A 20,937-nucleotide genomic window follows, 5' to 3' on the forward strand; every position below is an offset into this window, starting at 1 on the left:
GGTGTCAAATATAATTTAATTTGCAGATATCTGGTGCACTCTAGTGGTCATGACATTAACAACATCATGCTTATCCGAAGTATGCAAGTGTTCAATTCTGTAATGTACTTGTACAGTATATTGACTAACATCAGCAAGACAATTGATTTTGAAACAGTAATTATAAACGTGATCTAAATGAAGAGCCAGAGACATAAGCAGTTCCCATGATGTTTATTTGGAATCTTGTTCTGGTGTGCATCTCCCATTGATATTAAAATTACTTGTATCTTCAGTTACAAATAGTAAGACCAGTAATGTACAAACAATGTTTGATAAACATGCACACACGCTCACACACTCACAAATAACACACACACACACACACACACACACACACACACAGACAACCAGCCCCTGGTGCCACAGGCAAAGCATATTCACCAAATACAGAACAGCTATAAGACCAAGATAATATTGTTCCGTTTCTCTGTATATACATTTAAGGAATTAATACACCCGCACATACAACGCAGAACAGTACCTCAAAAATCATATTTTTGCAAATACGTGACAATCAGCGCAATGATACAATCAAAACTGAATCGTACTGAGTGAGTCAAGACACACACCATAACATGGGCTGGGACCATTATAACATTTGCTCACATAAGATGAGAGGCTTCAGTTACAAATGCAGCAGGAGGGGGGCAGGGCCGAAATTCTGCCAATATAGAACGACACCTGGATTGCACCACCGGATGACATCCTGAACTCGAAATATCCCTTCTTCACAAGGCTTCCTCCTCCTCCCCCTCCTCCTGCCCCATCTCTCACCCTGATTGGCTGCTCACGGGGCTGCCACATCCCACACGGCATGGACCACACGCCAGATGGCCTTCTTCTTCTTCTTCTTCTTCTTCAGAGGGATCAGAAGCACTTTGTCACGTCTCGTTCCACGTCAGTTCCACGTCGCTGACCTGAGCCTAATGATCTGACCAACACGTGGCCGTGTTTAAATAAGAGCCACATGTTCAGCAGTCATGGCCGCAACCCCTTCTGGGAGGGCACTGGGGAACGGCAAGAACGGCCCGAGGGAACCAGGACACAAATGGAGCTGTCGCGAGGTCCACTCGTTCCGTTTGACACTTATCACCACTTGTTGCAGCGGTTTGGGTAGCCGTGGCAGGAGTGTGAGTGTGTGTGTGTGTGTGTGTGTGAAGAGGAGGGGGCTTAAGAGGGTGATGAGGAGGCCCAATCTGTCCTGGAGTAAGCTATAAGAGATCAGGACAGTGGGAGACACTCGCCAGAACTAGCGCTTAGAATCGGTGGTTGAGGGTTAGAGTTGAGTTGAAGCCAGAGCTAGTCTGTGTAGACAGCATGAGTCCACAGCGGGGAAAAGGTCAAGTCCTCCTAAGAACACAAACATGGCCTCGGTAGACAAACAGACAGATTTACTGAATATATACTTATTTAAAAAGTAGCGTTTAAAGATGTCCCTTTAGTTTTATTCCCAGCATTATCTCTTGCTACACTGTTGGCTAGTGCCACACACGGACAGACACACACCTTACTCGTGGTCAGAGAGCCATGAGACTTTCACAAACATACAAGACACTATGTCAGATGGAAGAATGATCTGCCTTAGTAAATCTATGTAAGGTATGAAGTAACCGTGACCGCATCCTAACGCGTGTCCTGACCCCGAACCCAAATTCACAATGAACAGAATGTTGTATGTAGGCACGGAATGTGGACTAGAACACGGGATGGCAAGGTCCAAATGGACCCAGGGGGGCTAAGAACCACTGGCACCACCGGTTGAATATCTTGACGTGAGAGGTGACGCGTCACTGCTACACTTACTGGAGGCCAGACGACCATTGGCACACGGTCATATTCTCAAACGCGACAGAACATTCCCGTTACATTCAGTAACTACAGATGAACATCGGATCAACAGTTCCTCCACAGAGTCAACGACAGCCTCTGCAGTGTGTCATTCCGTGTCTGGTGTGGCTGACCATGTCTGAGAACACGTGAACTCCATGGAGCCGTTTCCAAGGTGACCCTAACCCTTTCCCCTCGAGTACACACTACGACAGGCCTGGGAGATTCATAATCATCATATGGACAGTGTTATCTGAAGTTACACTGGCGATGGGCAGGACCCCATGGAGACGCTTGGAGCTAAATCTGAACACGAGGGGAGCAGCTATCGGAGTCGTGAAGACACTTGGTGTTCCACAGGAAGTTAACAGACATATATAAAAACACATTGAGGCAAGCAATAAAATACAGAAAGAACACACTGAAATACAAACTGTTCTGATGGAGAGATGGTGCTGAGACTTGGAGGCTGTCAGCAGTAACATTAAGATCCTAGCATCTTGTCTATGAATAGCACGGTGATACATTCTAAAGGTCTGAGTGGGCCTATGGCTCCACAACAGGTGCTTTGGCTACTGGCTTCAGACAAGACCCCGCTCACACAGAATCTGGAAATAAAATACAGGCAAAACGGAGCCAGTAGCTGAAAGTGCAAACCCAGCCAATCTCACACGCCTGTACAAGGCAGACAGTACAGAACAATATCAACTGGCACAATGTGCAACCATGACAACACAGGCAAGAGAAACCTATACACCGACCGACTGGCCAACGAACCCACCAAGTCTGTAAGCGGTGTTGGGACGCGTACGATGAGAGGTAGCACATGACCTTCTGTGGAGCTAAAGGGAGGTACAGGGTATATGGCACACACAGGCATAGGAGATGTGGGGTTAGAGAACCAGGTGAGCTGCAGAGTCAGTCTTTGATAGCGGGGAGAGGGATGGGGGAGAGGGATGGGGGAGGGCGGAGGGGGAGAGGGATGGGGGAGAGGGATGGGGGAGAGGGGAGAGGGATGGGGGAGGGCGGAGGGGGAGAGGGATGGGGGAGGGCGGAGGGGGAGGGGGGGTTTTAGAAGAGCTGGATCATGGACTCCCGGGACTTGCCCACTCCGATCCACTTCACTGTAGGAAGACAACAGAGGTAGGGGCAGTTAGGGAACAATAGATAGGATGGTTTGAACACCACACAATGCCGGAGTCTGGAAACAGAAACACTACGAGAAGAGGAAGATGGGATGTGAAGAGGTGGAGGAGGGCGACAAGGTCGAGGAGAAAGGGAAAGACTTAGGGGGAGGGGGGAGAGAGAGTAACAGTCTCTAACCTGGCACCCCCAAGTGGCCCTCGATGTAGCGGACGTATTTCTGGGCGTTCTCCGGCAGGTCCTGGAATGTCCTGGTGGCAGACGTGTCGCTGCTCCACCCCGGCAGCGTCTCATACTGTACCTCCACCCTCTGGAGCACTTCCTGATTGGCTGGGGGGGCAAGGAAGGCGGGACAACTGTGAGGTACAGTCAGGCTTATTGGCTGCCATCTCTTTGCTTTTGGCATCAGCATTAGAAGCGTCCATCCACAAAGACACGCCTACCTGGGAAATGAGGTATCAATTGGCCGTCCACGGTGTAGGACACGCCCACTTTGATCTCAGGGAAGACATCGAGGATGTCCAGTTTGGTGAGAGCTAAGCTGGTGGGGGGAGAGGACAGCACAGCGACGAGTGAACACAAAGCGCACACACACACACACACGCAGACACGCGCACGCGACCGACAGCTAAGCTCGCTGAAAAGTAAAGGTCAGGGAAGAGCTTAGAGACTCACGCAGTGAAGCCGTTGATCATGTGGGCATATCTGATGAGGACCAGATCCAGCCAACCACATCGCCTCTTCCGGCCTGTGGTCACGCCCACTTCTTTTCCCCTTGTCTGCAGAAGCTCTCCTATGTCCTGGAACGAGAGAGGACAGGCCAATGGCAATGTATAACACTGTCCACTAGATGGTGATGTTGGACAAGGAGAGGAGACATTCCTATTTTTTGTTTTGTTTTGTTTTTAGTACATACTTTTTCCAAAAGTCTTCCATCTACAAGAAGCAGTTCAGAGCCCTCTTATTGAAGAGTCTGACAGACCCGGGCTACAAGGTGTCTTACGTTGCTCTGCTCTGAGGGGAAGGCTCCGATGCCCACCCTGGTGGTGTAGGCCTTGACCACGCCGAACACGTCGCCCACATTCTGAGGGGGCATGCCCAGACCTGTACACACCCCGCCCACCGTGCAGTTAGACGAGGTCACGAAAGGGTACGTCCCTGGAACACACAAACACACACACACACCGAGTCACAGGTCGCAACTGACCTACAAACCATAATCCCAACATATTAACAGCCTGTATATCAACATCGCTGGTGACACGAGTGAGGACAGCGTGCCTCTCTCCTACACGCCTGAGTCACCAAGTGGCACAGAGGTGACCCGTCTCCGTGGGGTTTACAGAGACTCGCAGCTCAGCTCAGATGGGTGGGTTCGAGCTTAGTCATCCATATTATACAAGTCCAGACGGCTGTAGGAACACATTCTCCATTCCTTCTGCTCTGGGTCCTATCCAGGAGATTCCCCTTGGTCTGTTCCCTGTCCTCTCGATCCAAACCACACTGGAGTGGGCAGGTCTAAGATTAACAACCCAATTCAGAAAGGGTCCCATCTACATAGTGTATATCTAGGACGTGGAGAGGCCAGAGGGCCGTTTCTACACAGGTAGTGCAGTTCTCTGAAAATCACAGACATATAAACTCACTTCTTGTAACTCGTTTAACTCGGCATTGCAAGAACACTGGGTGACCGTGGTTTCACAGCAAGCCTTGACTACACGTCTAGCTACAACCGAGAACCAATTGTTCAACAGTGGGTGAAAGTGTTTTTTTTTGTTACCAACTGGTGAGGCTGATGGTGACAGACAGGGCAGCAGTGATTCATGCATGGGGAGGAAGTGTTCTCTGGTGTTCTTTCCTGCCTCCCAACTGCCCCTCCTTCAATGAAGTGAGCACTCCTTCTCCAAAGCACAGCATTGCTGTAATCACGTGTTTGAAACTCCAATCAGATGCTTTGAAATTCAGGTAGGCACATGTGCGTGAGGGACAGAAGAGAGGCTGTGTGTGTGTGTGTGTGTGCGTGTGTGTGAATGCAGCTGCTTTCAGCAGAGGGGTTTGATCTTCCTATGCACAGCCATACTTACCAGACTGCACCAGACCAGTAGCCTGACTGTCTTGGGGGGCTTGTTTGAGTTCATCAGAGTGTTAGCTCAGAGTGTTAGCTCGCTCAACCAGTACATTCGCTTCAATGGGGATTATCTTTTCATCTCTGTAGCCTGCATAGTTAGCGGACATCGTTACGGGACATTATGAAGTGGAAGGTTGATGTGTGGGGGGGACTGACCGAAGTCGATGTCGAGCAGCGCAGCGTTGGCTCCCTCCACCAGGATCTTCTTGGGGGGTCCGTGTAAGGCATTGTGCATGTAGTAGACCCCATCTCTCACCATGGGCTTCACCCTTTGCACGTAGTTCTGCACAGGGGGACAAACCAAGCACACATCAGGCCAGAGTTCAACTACAAGAAATGTTTATCAGAATTGAATAAACATGCGTAAACCTGTTTGTTTGAAATGGATAGTCCTAGGCTGTGGGTGGGTGTTACTGTCTTTAAGGCCCAGTCTTGGAGGGTTTGGGTTGGGGTTTACATCTAATATACAATATATATGATGCAAAAAGAAAACATTTGTAAGTCACCTTCAGCTTCAGCAACTCTCCCTCTATGTCAATCTCCAGGGTGGGGTACATGGCCTTGTACTGGTGAGCCAGCACCTTATACCTGCAAGCCACCATTTCACAGAGCCAATGTTATTCACACAACACCTGAGCACGGGCACAACACAGCAGCGTCACGTGCCAAACGCGCCAGAGCTCCCAGGTGACAGGGGATCAGGTCACTGCCAAACCACCCCAGGCACACCTGTCCTCCTACACAAGCACGTGTGCAGAGTAAACACAGGGTGCTAGCGATGCCATTCACGTCATGCCCATGTTCTAACAGGCGCGCGGGTGTGCCTTCATTCGCGCGGTAAGACGCCCCTCCTCATCCACATACCTAACACGCCTACGCACGCCGTGTTTACAAGCGCTCGCACGTACGCACCACAATAAGGGCGTCTGTGCACACAACTCACGCCGCCCTCACCTTTCGGAGAAATCGTTGAAGTCGGCGAGCAGGTCACATATCCTGAGGCCGCTGCGGGCTGCCTTGGCTGAGTACACCGGACCGATCCCCTTCTTCGTGGTCCCCAAGCTGGGGGAGGCATAGACGGAAGAAGAACGCGTCAGGAATCCTGTACATGCTGACATGGGATATCCCTACCCAACTGTGCAAATACACAACTATGCGTGTGTAAGGACACAGCAATGTTGGAATCAGTGGAACGTATGCAAATGTGTGTGCGCGTGCGCGTGCCCGCGCGCAAGTGTTTATCTGTGCACATGCAAGCATGTCGTATATGCGTAACAAGATCTGACTGGGCTTGTGAAGAATAAAACATCACGTGAATCCCACTTCCCGCCATCACAGGCGTCAAGTAAGACTTCCAACCCCGGTTACCCTCTAATCTGGACCACCATGAGACCACGAGGCCTACTGGCATGTTGCATTGTGGGCCTGCGCGGCGCTAGCCTCCGCGTTCTGTTTCCAGCCCTCTCACACAGGCGGCTGTACGAGTGCAGCACAATGCCCCAAGGTGCTAGAATTCCACACACTTTGTGAAATAAGAAATAATCGCTACGTCTTTCTCACACTCTGGAACCAAGTTGCCCCTGCAGGGAGCACTCAGGCCAGACAGCTAACACAGTCACACATCCAAATGTCTCGCTCTCATTTGGTAATTGTAAAAAAGATGTTTTTTTATCCCCCCTCCCCGCAACAGATTCAAGAAGTCGCCACGGGCTGTGTTTGAGTTCTCTTAAAATGCGTCCTTTATGCTTTTACCTTTCCAGAAATAGTAGATCAGAGATTTCCTCAAGACAGTAACAGTAAAAAGGCAATGAACTGAGTGTTAGACAGATAACATCATTCTTAACTGTGCTGAACAGAAAGCACTGTATCCCATTCCTGCTAAACAGGTTTGATCTTTCCTAGGGACACGGTTCCCAGTCACAAAGAGAAGTCAACACCAGGCCCACCCTCAGACAGACAGTCTCCTGTAACTGCCATGTTAGGCGGCACGGTGCTTTTGAAGTCCTGGGTTGGCCTCCAGGTCGGGGTGCAGTTAACACTGAGGACATGTTCCCCCTCCAGCCCTGTTGGCACTCAGGGCCTGTCTGTGGGGAGAGAACATAGGTTTCCTCCACTACGAGACCCCCTACATAAAAACACGCTGAACATCCAAGCCCTGGTACGTGAGCCCTTGGACCTGCTGAAAGGGCCACTCCACTGCTCCTGGCTGCCCTCGATGGATGTTAAGCAGGGGATGGGGGGAAACGCAGAGAACAACACTTCTACGGAGGACATTCCTGCATGCGGGCGTGGGTTCCCAGCGTCGCCGCTCCCTGCGCACACATGTCACCACTGCAAGACGAATGAATGTTTCTTCTTTCTTCCCGTTCAGAATGCTCGCAATCATTCCTGCTGGTGTGACTTGAGCAGGCAGCAATCGTTTGAGAGTTTGATGTGAAAGCTAGGACTAGTGGTTGCCCTCGAGTGCAGACCAGGGCAGACCAGGGCAGGGCAGCGCAGGGCAGCGCAGGGCAGGGCAGGGAAGGGACCATGAGGAGAGGGAAGAGGGGGTCTTACTTCTTGCCCGCTTGCTCCTGTCTCTGCTGCTCCTGTACCCCGTCAACCGCTTGATGGAAATCAAACACTGTGGGAGAGGGTAGAGAAGGGGACACTCACAAACCTGAACAGCTCTGCCCTAACTAACTCACTCACTCGCTCACTTAATTTAACAAACCTACACACCTCTGTCCAATCTAGCTGACAAAACAGCTGACAGACTGAGTATTTAATGCTTACTAACCTGAATAGTGCAGCCAAAACTAATTTGGACAAGCGTAGCTAATGCAGCCTTTCCTATTTAACTGATGACTGATAACTAACGAACTAACTAACTAACTATGATCTGTGCAGCTCTGTCCACTGCATTGTCTCTCTCTCCTCACCCCCAACTCTAAAACCGAGAGCTTTTGCAATGCTGGCAACCCTCGGGCCCTGTCCCAAGACTAGCTTGTTCCCTTCATCTGAGACGCCCGTGGTCTGGTCGGACTCAGAGGAGAGAGAGTCAGAGAGAGACAGGGAAAGAGAGAAACAGAGTCAGACAGAGAGTCAGAGAGAGAGTCAGAGAGAGAGTCAGAGAGAGAGTCAGAGAGAGAGTCAGAGAGAGAGAGAGACCTGAGTGTAAGTGTGGGAGGAAGACTGCTGCCTTACCAATGTGGGCTCTGTCTGAGATGATCAGCCGCTTCTCCCAGCCTTTCAGACCTTGAGATGAAGGAAAAGATGAAAGAATGAATCAATGAACGAACAAACTCATACAACTTTGTCTGTCAAGAATGAAATTGACGTAATCCAAACCCACTTTTGCCTTTGTGTTCATTCTTCTCTGCCTCCTCAAACAGGCCTGGCAGGTGGATGACAACTCCGTTACCTAAGCGATACCACAGGATAGACCATGTGAGGAGAAAACGCTAGCGGTCCTCCTCTGAAGCCCCAAGGCTCTAAACCGAGACGGTTCTCTAAGCCGGACTGGACGAACCTGAGCACGGCTAGAGAAAAGCTAAGGTTCCGACCCTGTAAGTGCTTATGAACTGCTAAGATGTTCTGGGTAAGAAGCCAGGAGAAGAGACCTGGCAGCCAGGCAAGACAAAGAGGGGCGACTTTACAGTCCCATTAGCCTAATGATGTTACTGCAGATGAATCCTCTCTAGAGCACTCGACTGCTACAGCCGTAGCCAGAAGCCTGGCTCCCAGCCAGCACGGGGCCTAGCTCACCAATGAAGGCAGTGACGTCAGGGTTGATGATGCCGCTGGGGAGAAGGTGGAAGTCGTACTCCACAGAGTCCACCACCACTGTGTGTCCAGCGTTGTTTCCGCCCTGTAACACAGAACGGGAGAACGATTAAGAGAGAGACAGGGTGGGGACGATAAGGGGCTGAAAAATAAAGAAATAAGGGACAAGTCAAAACGTCACAAAGAACACTGAGGCTAGCCTCAATCTATATATATATGTCACCAAAACAACATCAAATCTCTGTAAATGAGATCAAATGGCATGCCCCCTGAAAAGGAATATTCACTGAGCATTCCATCTGCTGTGAACTGAAACCCTGCTTTGATGTTCCTCAACCATCACAGCTGGTTGAAAAAGATCATTTTATAGCCCAAATGTATAGTGTGTCTGTGTGTGTCTGTGTGTGTCTTATGCTGGGACCATTAGGAAATACCTCTGTGTGGGTTTGCCAAAAGTTTCACCAAGCAAGGAGCAGGCCTGTGCTATTCCTGGACATGTCATGCCTTGGTGCACCAGCTACCGGGGGTGGGCACATGCCTCTCCTTTTTAGATATGTTTCCAATGCCCCCCCACCCCTCCACCTGCTGCTCCGCACTATTTAGTGACTGACTGCTGTCTGTTAGTGACTTACTGACTGCTGTCTGTTAGTGACTTGCTGACTGCTGTCTGTTAGTGACTTGCTGACTGCTGTCTGTTAGTGACTTGCTGACTGCTGTCTGTTAGTGACTTGCTGACTGCTGTCTGTTAGTGACTTGCTGACTGCTGTCTGTTAGTGACTTGCTGACTGCTGTCTGTTAGTGACTTGTTGACTGCAGTCTGTTACAGAGACTGACTCAATTCAAGAAACAAAAACATTGTCCATCCCTGCAGGGGTAGAACATTTTCTGTAGACAGAGGCTCAAACAAACAATACAAAACAAACAAAGGTGAACAACCATAATATAAATTATTATATAAATATAAATTAAAAACACACACAACTGTTATAGGAAACCTATTCAAATTATATTCATCTTACATCCTATTTGAAATGTCAATAGCAGTAAGGATAAAAGTGTTCTCGTTTTGGGTCATATTCCCTAGGTACCTTATATTGTCTGCCGGATGGAACTAATCATGTCCATCCAACAAACTACAGTGAGCCAAGCCCGTAACTTAAATGACGCTTCTTCCCATTGCATAGTTCCCATTTGTCACTGCCTGACTCATTTGGCAGGCTACCACAAGTAATTATTGCTGCAGTAAAACTTTTTATTATACGCCAGTAATGGTTGACTGAATGGAATGCTCTAAAGACAGACTGTGTTATGATACCCAACAATAACCTGGAACATTCTCTGGTGGGATATGCGTCTATTGGTGGCGGTCACAGGACAAGCAGACCCTGCGACATCCTTGGAGGTCTTGATTTCTCAACTTTGAGGTGGCCCTTGCTGCCATCTTAACCAGGGGGTCAGGGTTGGCCAGGTTAGGGGTCCTTAGGTCCCCTTAGTGGAGAGGATGGTTAGGATGAGGTAGAGTCAGTCAAGCAGAGATGCAATTATGCTATAGTAGGCTGACCTAATCTTGCAAGACAGCTGGATTAGCGAGATAGCGACCACGCGAGAATCCAACTCGACAAGCTCCAAGTTATTAGTTTGTGCCTGAACCACAGTGGTTCGGACCAAACAGCGTCCGATGAGGAACTACTGGCAGCTATGGGAGAGAGTGAAGTGAGCCTGTGATAGCCTGTGATAGACAGTTTCCCAGGGTGACTTAGGCAAAACAAACCATCAGTAGAGTCAGGTTAAGGTTGAGCTGCTTAGGTCTCCAAATTCACTGTATGGCCCTGATTCTTCAAGTTGTCATGCAGTTCTCTGCATTGCTATGCCAACTGTGAAGCAATGTCAACATCCATCCATCAACTTTCAGTCAACTGAATTTTTTCAAAGAGGCATTCCACAACCTACAATTACCCAAATGGACACCTGAAAGAAGTAAACACCCCATGAAAAGACTCAAGGTGTTTGCTACAAGATGGACAAACTTCACCATAGCAACACTAGCCCTAAACACCGTAGTCAAGTGAGGCATTAATAGATCAGAACAGCAGTGGAAATCTTTCTGGGCAGGTCTCAACCAGGACCTGGTGGTAGGAGCTCTATTCTGCAGTATGGTTGGCTATGTGGAGGTTCTGTCCAGACCACTCGGACTGAAACAAGCGTCTAGGAGCCACTGTAGGGCCTAACACGCATGGCCTTGTAATCAAGATTCCACTGTGTCCCAGGTGACTGCTGTTCAGCCCTGCAGGTTCATTTACATTTACATTTACATTTAGTTATTTAGCAGACGCTCTTATCCAGAGCGACTTACAGTAAGTACAGGGACATTCCCCCCAGGGCAAGTAGGGTGAAGTGCCTTGCCTAAGGACACAACGTCATTTGGTACAGCGGGGAATCGATCCGGCAACCTTCTGATTACCAGCCCGACTCCCTCACCGCTCAGCCATCTGACTCCCCAGAGCTGAGGTTCAGAGCTGATGCTGGTATTTCCAAAGACTGTGGTCTCATGATCTCTCCTCCTCATGGTTCATGCCTACTGGCCAGAGACCCTCCAGTCAATGTGTGCAGCTCGTGGCTATGTTCACATTCCAGAGGAGCTCGAAGAACCCTAGAGGTTATTCTCTGATCCAACGTGTTTAGAGATGAAAGCATGTGCTTTTCTACAGCGCTGCTGCTTCATGGAGGTCAGATCATTATTTTTCAAATGTTGCATCTTAGAAGGCCCTTAAGTGGCCCATGTGGAAATACATTACTAGACTGGACCACATCTCCCACAGTGGAGCGTTTTATCACCATAACCATATGAGATGCACTAAAGGTTAGGCGGCAGACTATCATCTCATAGGTCATGTTATGAATACACCTCTATTCATAGGACTAGGTGGATAGGCGGACAGTCACATGAATCAAATCCGATGGGTCTATGTGATCCCCAGAGACAACAAATCACTGTGGGGGGCACCTGCCGCCTAAGAGGGTCAGGTCAGGGTGTGAGTATCGTCGTCCTTTGCCCCCCTCATTAATGAGGCCCAGAGATACTCCAAGATGCTCCTCTAACATGCCATCCTGCTCCTGCCCCCCTACCCCTCAACTCCAGTCACCTGCTGCTCGACCCTCCTGCCCCTAGTCCTGCCCCTAGTCCTGCTACCTTAGCCAACAGTCCCCCCCCCCCCCCCCGTGCGTTTACAACCTGAAGAATCTTGTAAGCAACACCGGAGAGACTGCTGGCACAGCCCTTTTTATAAAAAGATGAACATTATCTGTTTTCTGCTACACCCAAACACACACACACACACACGTTGACAAGCATGCACACTCGTATGCAGGCATGCAGGCATGCACGCAGTCAGTGCCTCAAAGTTTTTGTAGTATGCCAGTAAGAGGTTTATTTTTACATGGTACACTATAGCCTTGGCAAAGTACCAGGCTCACAATGGAGACTCTCTTAGTCATATCACCCTGTTATCAATACCAGACATAGTGATGGAAACCAAAGGATGCAAGACTGCTGATAAGTCACAAAGCGTGTTGTTTACTCCAGAGGGAAGATGTCTCTTCTACTGGCATGCCTAAGAACACAAAACACTCAGTGTATTAAGAAACAAGACTATTCAAAGGGTAGGTTGGTTCGGATCATAACACACAGGAGTGTTTTTTCATGTTATTTTCATAGAAAAGTAGATTTACATCAGTAAAATATCAAAATGCTGTATTATGTGTACTTCACTGTCTGCTGCCAGACATCAAATTATCATTTAATTTATATTTTCTTAACTAAACAGAAGTATTCAGTTATAATACTATTTTTACACTTCTATTTATCTTGTGGCTCTTCAGTGCTCATTGCTCTCACCAGCCTCTGGAGATGATACGATTCTTATGAGCAAAATAGGGAATGTTTGCTCACAATTGAGCTACTGTACACCTACCTCATTGACCTTTTGCTGTTTAGGTCTAACCACAGTCAATGTGAATTTCAATGACAGGGCATTTCCCTGAGCCCTATCCTCAGGTATAAAAGGGCTTCAGTCAGACTATATACTCTAGCACGGTATAGAAATAATTAAAGAAAAATGTTAACTGAACATGTCAATTACAGTAGAGTTATGTAGATAAGGCTTGTTGGTTGATGCCCATCACAACATTTCACGTGTTTTTACAATGTTCTCCACTCTCGTTCTGTGTTGGGGATATTGACAAAAACGCATCCTCTTCCAGCTCTGACAAGGTCTTGCGCAGACTCGCCTCACTTCCCTCATTTGTCTTCGCACTAGCTTTTTATATTGCTAAAGGTGTATATAAAGTGACCGTCCACAGATTGTTGACTATTGCTTCGCCGAATATTATTGGAATAAAGACTAATGGTGACCTGGAACAACCAAAAACCCCTAACAAGAAGCCACAAACCGGAGTATGCACTGACTGTCACTTGCAATTGCATGATGCTAGTTAGCTAGCTAGCCTGTGGGTGCAACATAACAGTAGGCTAATCAAATAATCATGAGGAACATGCAATTATCTAGTGTCAAGAGGCGCTTCACTTGCTGGAATTCAAGGTGACATTAGCTAGCAAGTCAGTAGCTAACATACGCTAGCGACCTGACGTCTCTAGAGCCTGTAGTACAAGCAGCCACAAGCTAGCCAAAGCTAATGACATCCTCTTCTGTACTTCTGTGATGAACCAAGCAAGGACCCATAGTTTATGACACAGCTAACTGGTGACTATTGTTGCAAGTAGACAAAGATATTGTACTGGCAAAGACCCGGTTAAATAAAATGACAAACGTTGGTTCTGGTTGTTAGTATGGCATACCTGACATCTGCAAACAATATCAGCGTCCTGGGCCAGAAGATCCACAACTTTCCCCTTGCCTTCATCGCCCCATTGAGCCCCTAAAACCACGGCCACTTTGTTACCAACATCTGGTCTGGTTACTTGTGGTTCTGTGATGTTGCCGTGGGCTCCACCGTTCTGAGCCTCAGCTTGATTCCCACTTTCCGACATGACCGATTCCCTGTAGAGGCTAAGTGGGCTTCAGATAGTGCGTTCCTCTGTTTGCTTGCTCGCTTGTGGCCAGACATTGATAGCGTGCATTACGTATGACAGCCAGTCAGGCCCGCCCACCCCCACCGTCTGTTCACGAGCACACAACGGAGAACGTCGTGTTGATGATGTTAGTGTATGTATGTATGTGTGTATGTGCGCGCGCGCGCGAATGTCTCGTAGACCTTGAACACCCAAAATACTTATTGTTTGACAGTTATGGTCGTTGGCGCGTTAACACACACACAATGACCAGTTGGACAGACATGATGTGCAATATGCTTATGTTGTTTTCTTTCCTTCTCCTCAGGATTGATTTCAGTTTTGGGGCATGGAGGTACATTTGCCATTTGTCTGGTTTGAAGACTTAAGCTAAAATAAGATAATGGACCGAGATACATTTTTAGCTACAGTTTGTGCTATTCTGTCCTGTATGTTAGCTTGACAGTTATTTTACCCTTCTGTTCCCAAAAATAATCTGTCTGTAATTTTAAACTTAATTTACTTTGCAGATACAGTAACAATATGAACGATGAAGAATTTTTCACCATAGCAGATAGAGTAAGTTGGAGTACCACTCTGAAGCCTAGCAAGATTGCTCACTTGCAAGCTAACCTATCAAGAAATTAACATATTCCTGTAATCTCTTATCTTCAACGCCAGGTATTCCTCAGGTATACTGAAGATGACTTTGTTGAGTGGTTGTACCCTCAGAGCTGTTCTTTGAACAACAAAAGGTAATAAAAAAAAAAACATCTGCTGATGATGGAACCCTCGACAAGCTCATTACTTAACTGTCTCTAAAATATTGTTGCTTTGAGACAGTTTTGTATGTCGCCTGCCTTTCTTTGCCCTAGTTTTTCTTTGTGGTCGACTATCTCAACACTTGATCTTAACTTAATTTGACTGGAACAATGATTACATTGTAGCTCCCCAATGGGAATCATGACATGCATGACCGATGGTTTGAAAAGAGTAAAGCCATTGGTGACTGTAAGTACCCAGTATGCAGACTTAGGTTATTCATTCATTAATGACCTTAAAATAGATTATATTGAGAGGCTTATGTGTAAAGCAAAATTAATTGTAACACTTTAGGGGGAGGAGGAGGACGCCAGATTTCTCTACATCAAAGATTCCGTCTTCAGTTTTGCTTGGTATGCTGTAATGCCTACACAAAGGTAATGTTGAAAAACCTGTACACATTGAGATCAGTTTAACAACAAGTTATTAGGTTCTAATTTCTTGTTACTTATTTTTGTATTTAACAAAAAAAAACAAAAAAAAGTGACGTCTGTTTCAAATATTTTGTCTATTTTGGACAAGGCTTTATTCAATTACCCTGGTTAAAGTTTAATAGGACTGCTAAGACCAGTGTTATGAGACTGTTGCACTTATCTGGCACAGTATAATTCAAATCATATTTGCCACATTTTGTTTCCTCTGTAGAAGTTCAACAGGCACATTCCTTAAGGTACAGTAAACTGAACAATATACACTGACCAGATGAGGGATGAATAGAGGTCTGTGCCACGTGTATAAAGCCAATTCCCCATGATTACAGGCTTACAGTATATCAGACACGATTCTTTCTCACATCATAGTAATGCAGAACTGCATAATGTATATTCTGTGGTAAGGATGTTATTTAACCTTTGATTCTTGTTTATATTTCAGACAGTGAGAATGTGGATCTTTGCCCCAGAGAAAGCAGCCGCGTCTGAAATTGACAACAAAGCACTTAAACCTACAACGGTGTGTGTAATGCAGTGAACACTATTCGGTGACCATACAGGTGTGGTAAAGAATGTGTTCTCAATCCAAAAAGGACCTCCAGACAAAATGCTCTCTTCAACCTTACTCTTGAGAGGGTCTTCAGATATGCAATACACCGAAAACCAGGTGAACCCTATCAGTTAGGTCCTTTTTGGGTTTGGTATTTACCAATTATTGCTGTGTTTCTCATTTCTCCTGCAGCTATCTCAATACTTGACCCAGCAGTTCTTCAACCTGGGCCAGTACCCAGTGATCACACTGGCATCCAAGGAAAAGATCCAGGGAAATTTCCACAAGGATGGGTGTGTTGTTGTTTTCTATCTTTCACAATATCCCTTTTCTTGTGATAAAGGACCACAGCAGTCCTTGCGACATCATTTACTTTCAGGGTTAAGTCTGAACTTCTGAACCTGCTATTAAACAAAGCTGTTCTCGACTACAGATACTGGGAAGCGGATGTCCCTGGCAACAAGAAATACTACAGCTTCTCCATAAACGCTCAGCCAATTAACTTCCAGCATCGCTTCATCATATCTAGCCAGTATACCTTTTATTGGTTAGAAGAGGAGAGGACCTACAGTGGTCAAGAAGTGTCCTTACGACTGTCCCCAGGCAGCCACATGACTGTGTTGAGGGGCACTTGTAAGTCATATCGTAGCATTCTCCTGTCAGAACTTGGCTGCTACTTCACGCAGGATGGCTTCAAAAGTTATGAGGAACTAAAGGTGGAGCCAGGTGTGGTGCCTGTGCCGCCCGAGGGCTACTTCACTGTGGACGAAAGTGCCGTGCTCGAGGACGGCATCCTCTTCCTTATAAACGGCACCCTCTACTGGCGGGACATGCATCAGCGTACATTGACCTCACACCCCAGATTGTCCCTCGATTTCGTGAAGGGGATTTACCAGAGGACCAGTTGTGTAAACTACTACCCCTTGCAGGCTAGTTACTTGCCAATGGAGGGCTGACAGATGTCTGACTTTCCTATAGTGGTAATCTCTGAGTGTGCAAGAATTGAAGTTATCATACTTCTGTGTGTGTGTGTTTTTTGTGCAGGGCGTGGAACTGGGAACGTTGCTTGCATGGGAGGACCATAGGCTACTCATGGGCTCTGAACTCTTCAAAGGCCAGAGCAGATATTTTCAGCCATTGCTGGTGCTGCCTCCTGATACCACCATCCTAACAGCCTCCTTTGGTTCCCAGCCAGTCACGCTAGCCTGTCTGGTGATAAACACCTCCCCCGGTTCCCCTTCGCACCCCTCTCTCCTCATCTACAACCTGGTGGACAAGGCCTGGAAGACCAGGTGACTCATTTGATCCTTTCGGTTGAGCTGAAGGTCCTGTCGGCTCATTACAACACTGTTACACTGAGACTCTTAACCATCAGTATTGTAATTGACCCGGTTAGAATAACTTGCAGCTATCCTAAAATGGATCTTAATTTTATTCATGCGACGGTGTTTAGTACCTTCCTGACCAAATTCCACGAGGGCGAACACCCCGTCGGACCTTTTCATGTGCACTTCCTGAACTCCGCTTTGGACGCGCTGCTGCTGTGGAACGATCACACCATCTTCTACAGCTTCAGGAACGACAACGACTGGGGCGAGTTACTCCTCGCCAACGGCAGCAACGTGAACGTGGCTTCTGGGGGGAAAAAGATACACCAGGTGATCCTAGGTATGTCTCCTCCACCTCGTCAACTGCTGACTTTGTGTATTTTGTATGTGGCTGTACAACTTCCTCTGTGTGTGTGTGTGTGTGATCTCCCCTCAGACCAGAGTTGGAACATGTTGGTGAAAATGGAGAACAACATGCTCTATTACTGTAAAGTGGGTATGCCTGAGCTGGTGTCTTTACATGCCTGGAGAAAGCCGAACACAAGCAATGTGATCTACATGGACCAGAAGGACCAGTTCACACCAATTGTCCAGACACCAGATGGGAAACTGCACAAACAGATGTGTGTGGGGAAAGGGGGGTTAGGGCTGTCCTGTGCAATTGCCCTAGCATGTGCAATAAAATATGAATCTTCCAAGAAATATTGTCATGATAGGCAGTTGGTTTCTAACAGAGGTTTCCTCAATTTCATTATCGTTTGTCTTCACAAAGGCAATTACAGTTGGTTTCTATTTGAATGTAACCTGTGTCCTTCCCCTGTCAGGTACCCGTTACTTATGGAAACTAAGAGCTCTATGCACATGACGCACCACAGCTGCCCTTTCATCACCTTCAAGAACAGTATGACTGCACTGGCATACTACATGGATAAAGGAGACACAATTACAATTTGGGCCCAGATTGTTTATACAGAGGGACAAGGGGTTCATGTGATGTTGCTGACCAACAACAAGCATTTGTTGGAAATCTACCAGAGGTCCCACTCTCAAATGGCGCTAGAAGTCGGCACTATTAACATGGTGAGGCAGACACGGCACTTGAAATGTTTCCGAACCAGCCAGTCCCCAGGCCAACATTTGACACAAATCTGATTGTATTCAAATGTCCTCATATGTATCATGATGAGTGAGATATAAAGCACTTGTTTAAAAAGTTTATAAAGCTTGCTGTCTATTTCAGACTATCACTATCAGTCAGAAAGTGGACTACGAAAATGTCGAGAGTTACTCGGATCTGATGTCAGTACTTTTGTCAGTCTCACTGTTAAAAAGTTGTTTGACCGATGCAATAAAATGTGGTGATAAAATACGTTTCACAACACACACCGCTGTGTGTTTGCATGTTTGTTAGTATTTGACCTATTGCTGTTTGTGTCCTAGTGAGAAGACCACTGGTGTTATGACCTTAGAGCTGCTTCCCAACCAGATTGGCAACACTTGTACCATGCTTGCTAACCGGGTATATTATTCTATTATATACCACAGTCCTTGAAATCTGAAATTTTCTTGGTTGTATTGACCATGTTGTTAACTTATGTGGTTGTGTTTGTTTATGCCTTACTTCCGTGTTGTTGACAGGTATCTCATTTTCATGTTGGCTGCCCACCAAAGAGACACATCCGTGTTGCAAGGTAGTCCGAGTCAGAAAACCAAACAGCATTTTTTGTCCATTCATCTTTTGTTTGTTGTTCTGAAAACGTATCAAATGGAGGAGTAGTTATATTAGAATAGTTTAGGAAGCAGCTTATCTGAGAATTGTTGTCACAGTGTCTTTTCTTGTGTCTTCACCAGGCCTTGGGGCGTGACTTGCGAGATGAACACCCTCAGAAACTACACCATTCCAAGGTGGGCAAGAGACCACCTGACTCCGACTCGATCGCTGTGGCTCTCCTGTTTGATCTTGTACACAAATATCATGTGTCAGTGAGCCTGTGTAATGTGGATGTTTTTGCGTGTGACTGTCGTCTTATTTAAGAGATGTACTGGGGAGCCACTCGAAGGATTTTTTAGGAGAGGATTTGGTAAGTATTACATTATACATCCTGCTGGCTTGCGTAGACAGTAGCCTGTAGCTATGCTCGTCATTCTAGTACTGCTATGGTGCACCTGCTCTGAAAAGCTCAACATTGTTGGTTGACCTCAACACCGAATTATGAACACCAAACTCACTTATCACTGATATTAGACACAAATATCCCGTAATGCTCTTCTGTAAATAAGATTATAATTAAGGGTTTGTTGACCATTGTTGCAGGTGGTGAAATACGACTGGGAGAAATTTGGATGTCTTCTCAAATTACACTACAGTACTGAATTTAATCCCCACTTAGACCTGTGAGTGCAGGAGAAGACTTCTGAATTCTGCTATTCTCAAAGAGTTGGAACATTTTCCAGCACATTTCTTATATCTTCCTCAGGTACGATGGGGATACTTTCATCAAGAGTGTGGATGCCAACTACATTATCTGGGAGATCTTTGGACGGAATGACTATTCCTACAATGAGACCATGCGACAGGTAGCTACAGTGAACTGAGATCAGCATGCGTGCATGTGTGTCGTTACTATAGTAACCTTGTTGGGTGGCTGTGTCCTGTAGATGAATTGTCTGTCTGAGGCCCAGACCTGGACGTCCAAGCTGACTGAGGGCAAGAGTCCGGAGACAGCCTGGGGCCCTGAGGTTGTGACTGTTTCTCTAGACTACAATATTTAAAACAAATCCATATTTCAGTCAAATAGGCTTGTTTAAAGTAGTGTATTTAAAGGAATGGTGCAACTGAGATTCATGATATGCATCATATATATTGCTCAGGAGTTGCGTTACACACCCCATTGAGCCTGCCTGGGAATGACCCTTTTCAAATAGTCCTTTAAGGGAAATTCAGATGAGGTGGATGAAACCGTATTTGAACGGTGCCTCTATACCAACAGAACTACAGGAGCTGTTTCACGATGGTGCCTGACAAGCTGGGAGACCTGGACCAGCCTTACGAGATCCTGAACCGGACCTCGGGGAACTACCTGACCTTCTCACAAGTGGACAGTGCCATCTATGTGTTCCGTGTGAAAATATTGGACCCCAATTACAGGTTGAACACGCTTGAAGTTTTGGTGATTAAACCTCCTTGGGGACTTAGGGTTTAGTGGATTTTGAAGTCATCGATGTGTCTTCTTTCTTTAGTTTCTGTGATCTGACTGCTGTGTTCGCTGTCCAGACCTTTGGCATTAGCCGTCCGTAAGTAGTGTTTTTTTGTGATAACATTTGACATATGATTCATATCCTGATAAGTAATGAGTGGAAACATGGTTATATATATAGCATCTTTATTCTGGATTTGTCACCTTTTGTTAGCTTGTGCAGGTCTATGACTACATTGTGCTTTAGCTGCCTAACCATTAACTAATGTGTGCATCTTATTTTTTTTTAGGAAGTATGAATATCTAACTGTGTATGTGGCTTTGATTTTCACCTTCCTCTCTCTCTGCATACTGGGCTACAGTTACTGTCGATATGTCAAAATCTTCCGTAAAGTCCTTGCTGCTAGAAAGATGAAAGACGAATAAGTAATGCATATATTATAACATGTTTCTTATAAAGATTAGTTCCAAGTTTTTTTCTTTGATGTAGTTGCACTTTCAGATTCCTTGTAGTTGAATAAAAATGTATTTTCATGCACTTCAGTATTTCTATTGAGTCTACTTGAATGTAACATTTGAGAGTGGAATTGGTGTGGCATTATTATCGTGGTGTAGTTTTTTTGAATAAAAGACGTT

General features: G+C 46.5%; 2 protein-coding genes across 3 annotated transcripts; one reads left to right on the forward strand and one right to left on the reverse strand.

Annotated features, from left to right (window-relative positions):
• Positions 1-2,905: 2,905 nt before the first annotated feature.
• adss2 (adenylosuccinate synthase 2) lies at positions 2,906-14,043 on the reverse strand. Its single transcript, XM_084667327.1, has 13 exons — positions 13,761-14,043; positions 8,888-8,990; positions 8,475-8,543; positions 8,327-8,377; positions 7,697-7,763; positions 6,095-6,202; positions 5,647-5,728; positions 5,297-5,423; positions 4,016-4,170; positions 3,688-3,812; positions 3,456-3,553; positions 3,193-3,342; positions 2,906-2,993 (listed from the first exon to the last, which is right to left on the reverse strand). The coding sequence occupies exons 1-13, from the start codon at positions 13,950-13,952 to the stop codon at positions 2,941-2,943; spliced, it is 1,380 nt and encodes a 459-aa protein (XP_084523453.1). The 5' UTR covers positions 13,953-14,043; the 3' UTR covers positions 2,906-2,940.
• A 124-nt stretch (positions 14,044-14,167) lies between these two features.
• On the forward strand, positions 14,168-20,932 carry LOC146268469 (cation channel sperm-associated auxiliary subunit epsilon-like). Of its 2 annotated transcripts, XM_084667323.1 has the most exons (24): positions 14,168-14,328; positions 14,504-14,552; positions 14,655-14,728; positions 14,921-14,984; positions 15,090-15,172; positions 15,441-15,465; positions 15,669-15,746; positions 15,969-16,069; positions 16,210-16,705; positions 16,821-17,068; positions 17,230-17,444; positions 17,541-17,727; positions 17,929-18,184; positions 18,345-18,403; positions 18,545-18,623; positions 18,743-18,795; positions 18,956-19,009; positions 19,140-19,185; positions 19,419-19,498; positions 19,582-19,681; positions 19,763-19,843; positions 20,095-20,252; positions 20,345-20,398; positions 20,592-20,932. In XM_084667323.1, exons 1-24 carry the CDS (start codon positions 14,240-14,242, stop codon positions 20,725-20,727), a joined length of 2,865 nt encoding a protein of 954 aa, XP_084523449.1. In that variant the 5' UTR covers positions 14,168-14,239; the 3' UTR covers positions 20,728-20,932. The 2 variants fall into 2 exon arrangements, with proteins under 2 accessions (XP_084523449.1, XP_084523450.1); XM_084667324.1 differs by lacking the exon at positions 14,921-14,984.
• Positions 20,933-20,937: the final 5 nt, after the last annotated feature.

This window comes from Hypomesus nipponensis, chromosome 11, assembly GCF_054491055.1.
Source record: "Hypomesus nipponensis isolate SF chromosome 11, ASM5449105v1, whole genome shotgun sequence".
Taxonomy (NCBI): Eukaryota; Metazoa; Chordata; class Actinopteri; order Osmeriformes; family Osmeridae; genus Hypomesus; species Hypomesus nipponensis.